Consider the following 12178-nt stretch of genomic DNA (forward strand, 5'->3'; position numbering starts at 1 on the left):
ACATCTGATGTAAAGGGGACTCTACTGGGGACACCTGATGTGAAGGGGAGACTCTACTGGGGACACCTGATGTAAAGGGGAGACTCTACTGGGGACACCTGATGTAAAGGGGACTCTACTGGGGACACCTGATGTGAAGGGGGACTCTACTGGGGACACCTGATGTGAAGGGGAGACTCTACTGGGGACACCTGATGTAAAGGGGAGACTCTACTGGGGACACCTGATGTAAAGGGGACTCTACTGGGGACACCTGATGTGAAGGGGGACTCTACTGGGGACACCTGATGTGAAGGGGGACTCTACTGGGGACACCTGATGTGAAGGGGGACTCTATTGGGGACACCTGATGTAAAGGAGGAATCTATTTGGTCCAGCAGTGAATGGGTTATGCAGATTGAAGAGGAAGTGTCGTCTGTAGAAGGAGAAATAGCAGTGAAGTTACACATTGCTTGTGGTTTAGGGCCACTTCCCGCACACACAAGTCGCATCGAACAGACGCAGGGGGAGAGACGGCCGTGAGACAGCGCAGGGTCTGCAGGCAGCATGGAGTTCCTGCAGCGACATCTCCCGCGGGTCTACCAGGCTGTACAGGATGCTATGGTGAGTGGAGAGGGGCAGAAAGGGGGTGGGGTCTGAGGGTTGGGGGCGGTGTGGTCTTTCAGCCAGTGGCTTGTGATCCTCATGTTGCACTAGAATACCCTCTGATGTTGCTCGTGCACCTTTCACGTTTTATTTCCCCTTTTCGTCTGAACCAGTGTTGCAATTCTTACAGAGCATGAAGCTGGGTTCTAACTTGGTCATCTACAATATGCCTCCCCCATAATATTGGGGGGGGGAGATAGCATAGGGGGGGGGATAGCATAGGGGGGGGGGGAGATAGCATAGGGGGGGGGGGGATAGCATAGGGGGGCACTAAAAGGAACTTTGTGTAAAGTATAGCTAAAGCCAAAGTGTTTTTTTTTATATACTGTATATAGTTTTATATACAGTTGGCATTGTTATTCAGCCTGTGTCCCCATCAGAAGATTTCGTTTGACTTCCTGTTTTGGAAACACAAAAAGTTTTCTGGCTATTGTCTACCGCCACCCCTGCCCCCCCCCCCCCCACCACCACCCACCACCAGCAGCAGTCCATGGTGTGCAGGCAGTGAGGAGATGATGTTCTATAACCCTTAGCAACCAATGAGTTAGCAGTAATGATGTACACTAACCTCTTGCAACCAATCATTGAGTGGTAAAGATATGCAGTAACCTCTAGCAACCAAGCAATGAGCAGTAATAATGTGCAGTAACCTCTAGCAACCAATCAGTGAGCAGTAATAATGTTCAGTAACCTCTAGCAACCAATAAGTGAGTGGTAAAGATGTCCAGTAACCTCTAGCAACCAAACAGTGAGCAGTATTGATGTACAGTAATCTCTAGCAACCAATCAGTGAGCAGTAATAATGTGCAGTAACCTCTAGCAACCAATCAGTGAGCGGTAAAGATGTCCAGTAACCTCTAGCAACCAATCAGTGAGCAGTAATAATGTGCAGTAACCTCTAGCAACCAATCAACAAGCAGAAGTCATGTGCTATAACCTGTAGCAAATAATAATTATGTGAACTAACCAGTTGCAACCAATCATTGAGTGGTAAGGATATGCAGTAACCTCTAGCAACCAATCAATGAGCAGTAATAATGTGCAGTAACCTCTAGTAACCAATCAGTGAGCGGTAAGGATCTCCAGTAACCTCTAGCAACCAATCAGTGAGCAGTATTGATGTACAGTAATCTCTAGCAATCAATCAACAAGCAGAAGTCATGCGCTGTAACCTCTAGCAAATAATAAGTGAGCCATGATGTGTGCTGTAACCTCTAGCAGCCAGTCAGTGAGTGGTAATGATGCACTGCAACCTTTGGCAACCAATCGCTAAAGTTAGCAGTAATGATGTGCACTAACCTCTTGCAACCAATCATTGAGTGGTAAGGATATGCAGTAACCTCTAGCAACCAATCAATGACCAGTATTAATGTGCAGTAACCTCTAGCAACCAATCAATGACCAGTAATAATGTGCAGTAACCTCTAGCAACCAATCAGTGAGCAGTAATAATGTGCAGTAACCTCTAGCAACCAATCAGTGAGCAGTATTGATGTACAGTAATCTCTAGCAACCAATCACTGAGTGGTAAGGATGTCCAGTAACCTCTAGCAACCAGTGAGCAGTAATAATGTGCAGTAACCTCTAGCAACTAATCAGTGAGCACTAACAATGTGCAGTAACCTCTAGCAACCAATCACTGAGTGGTAAGGATGTCCAGTAACCTCTAGCAACCAATCAGTGAGCAGTAATAATGTGCAGTAACCTCTAGTAACCAATCAATCAGTGAGCGGTAAGGATGTCCAGTAACCTCTAGCAACAAATCAGTGAGCAGTTTTGATGTACAGTAATCTCTAGCAACCAATCAACAAACAGAAGTCATGCTCTGTAACCTCTAGCAATTATAAGTGAGCCATAATGTGTGCTGTAACCTCTAGCAGCCAGTCACAATCGCTGCCTGATCTGATTCAGTAAACTGATTTTGAGTCTAGTTGCTATTCATCGTATGTCTCAGAGCAGGTGGAGAGCGAAATTGCATGGAAGAAAGGGGGGGGGGGGGGGGGGGTCTCAAGAAAATGTTTGCCCAGGGTCCAATCTATAGTAAGGACGGCCCTGTGAACATCATTCTGCATGATCATGTACAACTGGCACAGGGGCCCATGAATTAAAGTGGAGTTCCGGACACAATTTCACTTTTTAAATATAAATACCCCTGTAATACACAAGCTTAATGTATTCTAGTAAAGTTAGTCTGTAAACTAAGGTCCGTTTTGTTAGGTTGTTACAGCATTTAGACACTTTATAAAATAGAAATTGACTGGGGCCATCTTAAGTGTGGGCATCATGAAGCCAGACTGTATGACTTCCTGGATTTCAGCCTTGCAGATCTCGCACATGCTCAGTGCTGCACAAGCCGTGTCCAGATCAGGTTTCAGCACCTGTGCTGTCCAAGTCACATGATTCTTTGAGACTGGGGAGTGCACAGACTCCTGGAAAGTTACACCCACTACATTCCCAGGAGTCTGTGCGGTGTAGGTTAGGAAGCATTAAGCACCTAGGTGCAGGAAGTGGGAAGATTAACTATTCTGCCTAGCAACAACACTTTGAAGGCATCTAAAAAAAAAAAAATGTTTTCATAAAGGACTAATGACATTTTTTTTAAAACTACTGATGTAATGTTATATTTATGGGTGGAACTCCACTTTAAACACACCCAGGGGCCCTCGGGGTAATGAAGTCACTGCCGGGCCGCCCTATCACGTGACCCTTTCTCTTCTTTGTTGCAGAATTTTTTCACCAATTTCACGGCACAAGTTTTTGGTGCTCCACCGAATGCCCCGCAGCCCAGAAATGGCGGGACCAACGTGCCGATCCAGAAAGAGTCAGAAGGACCAACCGCCCCGGAAGAGACACGCGGCAAGAAGGTATGCGAGTCTGTTCTCTACAGTGCCGATCCTGACCTCCCTGGGGCCCTAAGCGGCTTGCATCAGCCCTGGTTCTCTACATGTAACTCGTATGTTACTATGTTATGGGAAAAAAAAAAGTTAGAACTTCTATAATGTTAGCGCCTGTGAAATGTCACCTCCCTTCCTCAGCCAGTGACACCACATTTCCAAACTGCCATTCAGGGACACACCCCCTTTCTCACCTCCCCCCCCCCCCCAAAAAAGATAAAAAGATAGATAAAAAGCAACCAGTTCCCGGAAATGTAGTTATTACTTAGTAGGGGGGTGGCTGTGTCCTCTATTTTATTCCGGGGACATTGTATTGTCCCGGGATGAAGGTGCCCGGGACCCCGGGACAGACATGTCAATTGCGGGACAGTCCCGGGGCAATCCGGGCACGCGTGGGCACCCTAACCCTGATGGGTAGGGGGCAGGGCTGGACTGGGACAAAAATTTGGCCCTGGACTTCATCCAGACCGGCCCACTTTAATTCAATAAAATGCTGCCCCCCCCCCCGAAAAATCACGCCCAACAAAAGGCCCCTACATCCATTGTTGTATATCATGAGAGGGTGAGAGAGAGAGAGAGAGAGTTGAGGGGAAGGGGGTGAGAGAGGGGGGTGAGTGTAAGAAAAAGAGAGTGAGTGTAAAAGAGAGGGGGTGAGTGTAGGACCCCTTTTTACACTGAGGCGTTTTTTAGGCGCTTTTGGGCGCCTGTAAAGCGACTGAAAAACGCTTCCGCTGCAGTCCCAGTGTGAAAGCCTGAGTGCTTTCACACGGGGGCGCTGCCAGGGCGTTAAAAAAAGTCCTCCAAGCAGCATCTCTGTTTTAAAAAACGGCCCACTGAGCCATCGGCCCACCGGGGAAACTCCCTGTAGTCCCTATGGCCAGTCCATCCCTGGTAGGGGGGTCACTAAGACAGGAAGTATGTGGACATCCCAGACAGCAATACAAAGCCTGGGAAAGTTTAGAGATTTATATTTCTGTGCGGGAAAAAAAGTTTTGTTTGGACCCCTCCATTCAGCACAGACCCCCCATTCTGCACAGACCCCCCATTCTGCACAGACCCCCCATTCTGCACAGACCCTCCATTCAGCACACATGGATCCCCACTTCAGCACAGCCCCCCCATTCTGCACAGACCCCCCCTTCAGCACAGATGGTCCCCCATTCAGCACAAACCCCCCCCTTCAGCACAGATAGACCCCCCCTCCCCCATCCCATTCAGTACCTCAGATCAGCCATCAGCACGGCATGGGCACAGCAGGTTCCCTGTGTACACAAAGACTGGAGGGGGAGGTGGCTTCACTCTTCTCGCTGTGTCTGTGTGACATCCGGCCCGTGACTGCTCAGACAGCCCACAGCCGCGGGACTCTTCAACACCTTCTCGATTTTCCAGGGGGGGTCAATTGCCCCCCCTTGCCCTATGGAGCGGACGCCCATGGCTGCAGCCTACCCTTAATTCATCGGAGTCAGAAATGTGGCAAGAGACCGTAGTCCCCTTAATTGTGAAATGCCTGTAAAATCAATGGCAACACAGAGGCAAAGTGGTAAGCACTTCCGCCCAGGGTCGCCGATTCGAATCCCATCCTCGGCACTACCTGCTTGGAGTTTGCATGTTCTCCCTGGGCCTGTGTGGGTTTCCTCCCCCACTCCAAAAACATGCTGGTCGGTAAATTGGCCCTCGTATGTGTACTACATGTATGATTGTGAGTTCGGGACTTTAACCACTTGCTTACCGGGCACTTAAACCCCGCCTCCTGCCCAGACCAATTTTCAGCTTTCAGCGCGGTCACTGTTTGAATGACATTCTCGCGGTCATACGACACTGTACACATGTGACATTTTTATCATTTTGTTCCCACAAATAGAGATTTCTTTTGGTTTGTATTTGATCACTTCTGCGGTTTTTATTTTTTGTTAAAAAAATACAGAATTTTACAAAAAAAAATACAAAACTGTTTTATATTTTGTTATAAAATTTTGCAAACGTGTAGGTTTTCTCCCTCATTGATGTACGCTGATGAGGCTGCTCTGATGGGCACCGATAAGGTGGCACTGGTGGGCACTGATAGCCGGTGTAGTGTCACAGTTTGCTGCCTATCGTAGAATGCTGCGGAAGTCACGTGGCGGCCAACTGCGCATGCGCAATGCGTTCCAAATGCAAGTGCGATGCGTTCCAATAGATTTACGGCAGTACACACCAGCGAACCCAGCATTCAGGGCGACGTGGAATTTGAGGAAAGTGGCCAGTCGGCTCGCTCGGCCTCCTGGCTCTTTTTTTAACATCCTCCAATCCACGGGGATGTTAAGGAAAGAGCCTGGATGCCGACCGAGGTTTCACTGGTGTGTACTGTCGTTAATCCATTGAAACGCATCGCACTTGCGTTTGCAATGTATTGCGCATGCGCAGTTGGCCGCCACGTGACTTCCGCAGCATTCTACGATAGGCAGCAGAATGTGACAATACAGCGGCACTGGTGAGGGCTCCACTGGTTGCGGTGGTTTCCCTTCGTGGGACACTCATGTGCCTTGAAAAGCTGGAAGTGAGGACCTGTGAATAGTCATTAACCACTTCCCGCCCGGTCAATAGTCAATTGACGTCCGGGAAGTGGTTGTGGAATCCTGACTGGACGTCTATTGACGTCCTGCAGGATTTCATGCCGGCGCGCGCCCGTGGGGGCGCGCAGCGCGGCGATCAGTGATGCGGGGTGTCAGTATGACACCCTGCATCTCCGATCTCGGTAAAGAGCCTCCGGCGGAGACTCTTTACCACGTGATCAGCCGTGTCCAACCACAGCTGATCACGATGTAAAACATTGATCGGCTCTTCCTCACTCGCGTCGGACAGACGTGAGTAGAGGAGAGCCGATCGGTGGCTCTCCTGACAGGGGGGGTTCGCGCTGATTGTTTATCAGCGCAGCCCCCCCTCGGATGCCAACACTGGACCACCAGGGAGTGCCCCCCAGTGCAAATAAAAAAAAAAACACCAATAAAAAAAAATAACACAATCGATGCCAATCAGTGCCCACAAATGTGCCACCCAGTGTCCATCGGTGCCACCTCTTAGTGCCCATCTATGCCCAGTGCCCACCTATCAGTGCCCATCTGAGCCACCCATAAGTACCCATCAGTGCCACCCATAAGTGCCACCCATGAGTGCCCATCAGTGCCACCTTTGAGTGCCCATCAGTGCCGCCTATGAATGCCCATCAGTGCAGCATACCAGCACCTATCAGTGCCGCCTATCGGTGCCCATCACTGCCACCTCATCGGTGCCCATCAGTGCCGCCATATCAGTGCCCATCAATGCCGTCATATCAGTGCCCATAATTGAAGAAGAAAACTTACTTATTTACAAAAAATATTAACAGAAAAAAAAAAAATCAAAGATTTCGGTCTTTTTTTTAGTTGTTGCGCAAAAAATAAAAATCGCAGAGGTGATCAAATACCACCAAAAGAAAGCTCTATTTGTGGGAACAAAATAATAAAAATGTCATTTGGGTACAGTGTAGCACGACCGCGCAATTGTCATTCAAATTGCGACAGTGCTGAAAGCTGAAAATTGGCTTGGGCAGGAAGGTGCGTAATAGGGTTGTCCAGATACCGATACCAGTATCGGTATCGGGACTGATACCGAGTATTTGCGGGAGTACTCGTACTCGCGCAAATACCCCCGATACCTAAATAGAATACTAAACCCCCCCTATCCCCCCCCCCCGCCGCTGCCGCCGCATCACGCCGCTGCATCGAGGGCCATGGCTAGAGGGACATTGCTGCATATGTGAGGGACATGGCTGCATATGTGAGGGACATGGCTAGAGGGACATGGCTGCATATGTGAGGGACATGGCTAGAGGGACATGGCTGCATATGTGAGGGACATGGCTAGAGGGACATGGCTGCATATGTGGGGACATGGCTAGAGGGACATGGCTGCATATGTGAGGGACATGGCTAGAGGGACATGGCTGCATATGTGAAGGACATGGCTAGAGGGACATTGCTGCATATGTGAGGGACATGGCTAGAGGGACATGGCTGCATATGTGAGGGACATGGCTAGAGGGACATGGCTGCATATGTGAAGGACATGGCTAGAGGGACATGGCTGCATATGTGAGGGACATGGCTAGAGGGACATGGCTGCATATGTGAAGGACATGGCTAGAGGGACATTGCTGCATATGTGAGGGACATGGCTAGAGGGACATTGCTGCATATGTGGGGGACATGGCTAGAGGGACATGGCTGCATATGTGGGGGGACATTGCTGCATTTGGGGACACATTTAAAAAAAGTATCGGTATTCGGTATCGGCGACTACTTGAAAAAAAGTATCGGTACTTGTACTCGGTCCTAAAAAGTGGTATCGGGACAACCCTAGTGCGTAACTGTCCAGTATGGAAGTGGTTAATGGATCACCGAAATGTAACAATCAGAAGATTAAAGGACACCTCCTCTGGTAATCCCCACTGATCTCTATGAAGTGAAGTTCTGTGGCCAAACCTGTAGAACCTGCATCTGAAAAACCTTCTCACTTCCCTAAAGTCTGTATTTGTTTTATCGGATTAAACAAAAAATTGCCGTGGTCTGCTGGCTCAAAATTCAAAGTGGTATTAAAGGTGCGGCTTTTTAACCACTTCAGCCCCGAATCATTTGGCTGCCAAATGACAGAGCCACTTTTTGCCATTCGGCACTGCGTCGCGTTAACTGACAATTGCGCGGTCGTGCGACGTGGCTCACAAACAACCTTATCGTCCTTTTTTCCCCACAAATGGAGCTTTCTTTTGGTGGTAACGACGTAAAAAAAAAAGCGCCGATCGGTCGTTCGTTTCTGAATCGGCGTAACTCCTCATTTGCATATTCCTTGCGTAAAAATACGGAAGCGCCACCTAGCGGGCAGCCTGAAATTGCAGCCTAAGATCCGACGGTGTAAGACACTTACACCTGTCGGATCTTAGGGATATCTATGCGTAACCTGATTCTATGAATCAGGCGCATAGATACGACCGAGCGCACTCAGAGATACGGCGGCGTATCAGGAGATACGCCGGCGTATCTCGTTCTGAATCTGGCCCAGTGATTTTACTGTTGTGGGTTTAGTAACACTTTAATAGCTCCTGAGTTTATAACGATTTTTCAAAGCTTCGGCTTCACCCCTGACAGGGGTCCCCTGTCACTTCGGAGAGGAACGGATATGGGGGTAACTCAGCGGCAGTGAAGAGGTTAAACCTGACCATCAGTCACACACACTTCTGCTTATGTCCTTTGCGGCGGTTGATTTCGGCATTTGTCATCGATGTGTCACCCTCCGCTTCCTGTTCTCCTAACAGAGGTTCCGTCTTCTCTGACCCCTCCTTCTGTTTATATTATTAGAATTAAATGACCAAAAACTCTTCTCTGCACCCGTCAGACCACAGAAAACCAAAAATCGCGCGTCTGAGCGGGCACATCGCGGGCACATCGCGGGCACATCATGGGCACATCATGGGCACATCGCAGGCACATCGCGGGCACATCACGGGCACATCGATGGCACATCACGGGCACATCACGGGCACATCGCGGGCACATCACGGGCACATCATGGGCACATCACGGGGCACATCGCGGGCACATCACGGGCACATCACGGGCCACACCGCGGGCACATCACGGGCACATCGCGGGCACATCACGGGCACATCATGGGCACATCATGGGCACATCACGGGGCACATCACGGGCACATCGCGGGCACATCACGGGCACATCATGGGCACATCATGGGCACATCATGGGCACATCACGGGGCACATCACGGGCACATCGCTGGCACAGCAGCTTATTCAATTGAATGGGCTGATGTACCAAGGGAAACAGGGGCAAAGAGCCCCCCCTCCTCCCGACTCTTTTTTTTTAACCTCTTGCTTACCGGTCACTTTTACCCACTTCCTGCCCAGGCCAATTTTTATCTTTCAGCGCTGTCACTCTTTGAATGACAATTGCGCGGTCATGCTACATGACATTTTTATAATTTTTCCCCCCACAAATAGACCTGTCTTTTGGTGGTATTTAATCACCACTGGGGTTTTTATATTTTGCTAAAATAACGAAAAAAATACCAAAAATTTGGGGGGAAAACTGTTTCATAGTTTGTTATAAAATGTTGACACTAATGAGGTGGCACTGGTGGGCACTGATAGGCACTGGTAGGTGACACTGATAGGCAGCACTGATAGGTGGCACTGATGGGCACTGGTAAGTGACACTGATAGGCAGCATTGATGATGAGGCACTGATGGGCACTAATTGCCATGCACTGAGAGGTGGCACTGGTGGGTACTGGTAGGTGTCACTAGTAGGCACTGGTAGGCGGCATTGATATGAACTGATAGGTGGCACTGATGGGCACTTGTAGGGGACACTGATAGGCAGCACTGATAAGTGGCACTGATGGGCACTGGTAAGTGACACTGATAGGCAGCACTGATACTGGTACTGGTAGGTGTCACTAGTGGGCAATGGTAGGCAACATTGATATGTACTGTTGGTGGCACTGATGGGTACTGGTAAGTATTACTAGTGGGCACTGGTAGGCAGCATTGATATGCGCTGGTAGGTGGCACTGGTGGGCACTGACTGGCCGGTGATCAGCGTTTTCTTTCCCTCGTGCTGTCAGCGTGAGGAAAATAAAAGCTGATTACCGATCTTTTGTTTACATCACATTATCAGCTGTCATTGGCTGACAGCTGATCACATGGTAAGGGCGCCGGAATCGGCCCCCTTACTCCGATTTGTGATCAGCCGAGTCTCATAGACTCGGCTGATCACAGAGTGCGCCACACGCGCCCAACAAGGGTGCGCGCAGGCAGCTCATGCATGAGAGACGTCTATTGCGTTGTAGACGTCTTTAGGCTATAGCGCGGGCAGGAGGTGGTTAAAAAACACATTGCATAGTTTTCCGCACGCAAAAACGCACTTCTTTATTAGAGTTGGTAGCAAATGGTACAAGACATTGTTTTCCAGATATATACACTATATTGTCAAAAGTATTGGGACACCTGCCTTTACACACACACATGAACTTTAATGGCATCCCAGTCTTAGTCCGGAGGGTTCAATATTGAGTTGGCTCCGCCCTTTGCAGCTATAACAGCTTCAACTCTTCTGGGAAGGCCGTCCACAAGGTTTAGGAGGGTGTCTATGGGAATGTTTCAGAATCGCCGGCTGAAAAGATGGATATCGGAATGATGCCTGTAGCTGCACCCAGGGCCGTCTTAATAGCATCATGGGCCCCTGGGCAAAGTAATGCTCTGGGGCCCCTACAATGGAGACAGTGCAGGTGAACAGACATCAAGTAGGTAGGAGGCACCTTTTGGGTGGAGCTCCGCATTACCTACATGGACAATCATTCTGTACAGCAAAGAAACAGCGGGGAAAATACTACATACATGACATAACAAAGCTGTCCTGTGCATATAATATATCTGCTAGATTGATGCCTTCCCAGCACTCGGACCCCTCTACACCCCAGATATCCCCCCATCACTCTCAGTGCCATCATGGGGCCCCCAATTTTGGGGCAGCGTGGGCTCAAGGACCAGCTGCTTTGGGGAACGTGCAGGGGCCCCCATGCAGCTGGGGCCCCTGGGCAGTGCCCAGGTGTACCCTCTCATTAAGATAGCCCTGGCTGCACCCATCATTCAGATATCCCCACTGAAAGTCCAGGACGTCATATGACATCCTTGGGCGGGAAGTGGTTAATATGACTGTATATCCATTAAAAAAATTAAGTGGATGGACCCTTTAACAATGACTAACTTTGTTGATGTAACATTGGTGTCTTCTTCTTCTTCCAGGAGACAGACCTGCTAACCTCAACCCCAGAGCTCCTCGGTGTCACAGAAGAGAATGGAGACAGCGCCGGGGTCCATCCAGGTAAAGATGCAATGCCAGCAAAATCTGAACACTTCCCCTTGAGTACAGGCGCTAGAGCCTTACAGTGTTTCCAAGTTTACCTGTATATAAATATATATAGCCGGATTCATAGAGAGTTACGCCGGCGTATCTCCAGATACGCCGTCGTAACTCTGAGTCCGAGCCGGCGTATCTATGCGCCTGATTCTTATAATCAGTTACACATAGATTTGTATTAGATCCAACCGGCGTAAATCTCTTACGCCGTCGTCTTTTAACTGCATATTTACGCTGGCCGCTAGGGGCGTGTACGCTGATTTACGCCTAGAAATATGTAAATCAGCTAGATACACCAATTCACGAACGTACGCCCGGCCGACGCAGTACAGATACGCTGTTTACGTTAGGCTTTTCCCGGCGTAAAGTTACCCCTGCTATATGAGGCGTACCAATGTTAAGTATGGACGTCGGGCCAGCGTAGAATTTTTCACCTTTTTACGTCGTTTGCGTAAGTCGTATCCCAGTGCATGCGCACTGGGATACTTTCACGGACGGCGCAAAAACGTCAATCACGTTGGGTCACGAGTAATTTACATAAAACACGCCCCCCCATCCTCATTTGAATTAGTCGCCACTTACGCCGACCACATTTACGCTACGCCGCCGTAAGTTAGGAGGCAAGTACTTTTGTGAATACAGTACTTGCCTCCTGACTTAAGGCGGCGTAGCGTAAATACGATACGCTAC

At 49.2% G+C, this 12178-nt stretch overlaps 1 protein-coding gene across 1 annotated transcript in view; it reads left to right on the top strand.

Moving 5' to 3' along the window:
- The first annotated feature begins 449 nt into the window (after positions 1-449).
- LOC120944341 overlaps positions 450-12178 on the top strand; it is a 16778-nt gene continuing 5049 nt past the window's right edge. The window contains exons 1-3 of the mRNA XM_040358392.1: positions 450-603; positions 3372-3509; positions 11374-11551. Of these exons, the coding sequence (XP_040214326.1) occupies positions 547-603; positions 3372-3509; positions 11374-11551 (373 nt within the window). The 5' untranslated portion in view covers positions 450-546. The remainder of the gene's footprint in view (positions 604-3371; positions 3510-11373; positions 11552-12178) is intronic.

The sequence above is a fragment of the Rana temporaria genome, chromosome 6 (genome assembly GCF_905171775.1).
Source record: "Rana temporaria chromosome 6, aRanTem1.1, whole genome shotgun sequence".
Classification (NCBI taxonomy): domain Eukaryota; kingdom Metazoa; phylum Chordata; class Amphibia; order Anura; family Ranidae; genus Rana; species Rana temporaria.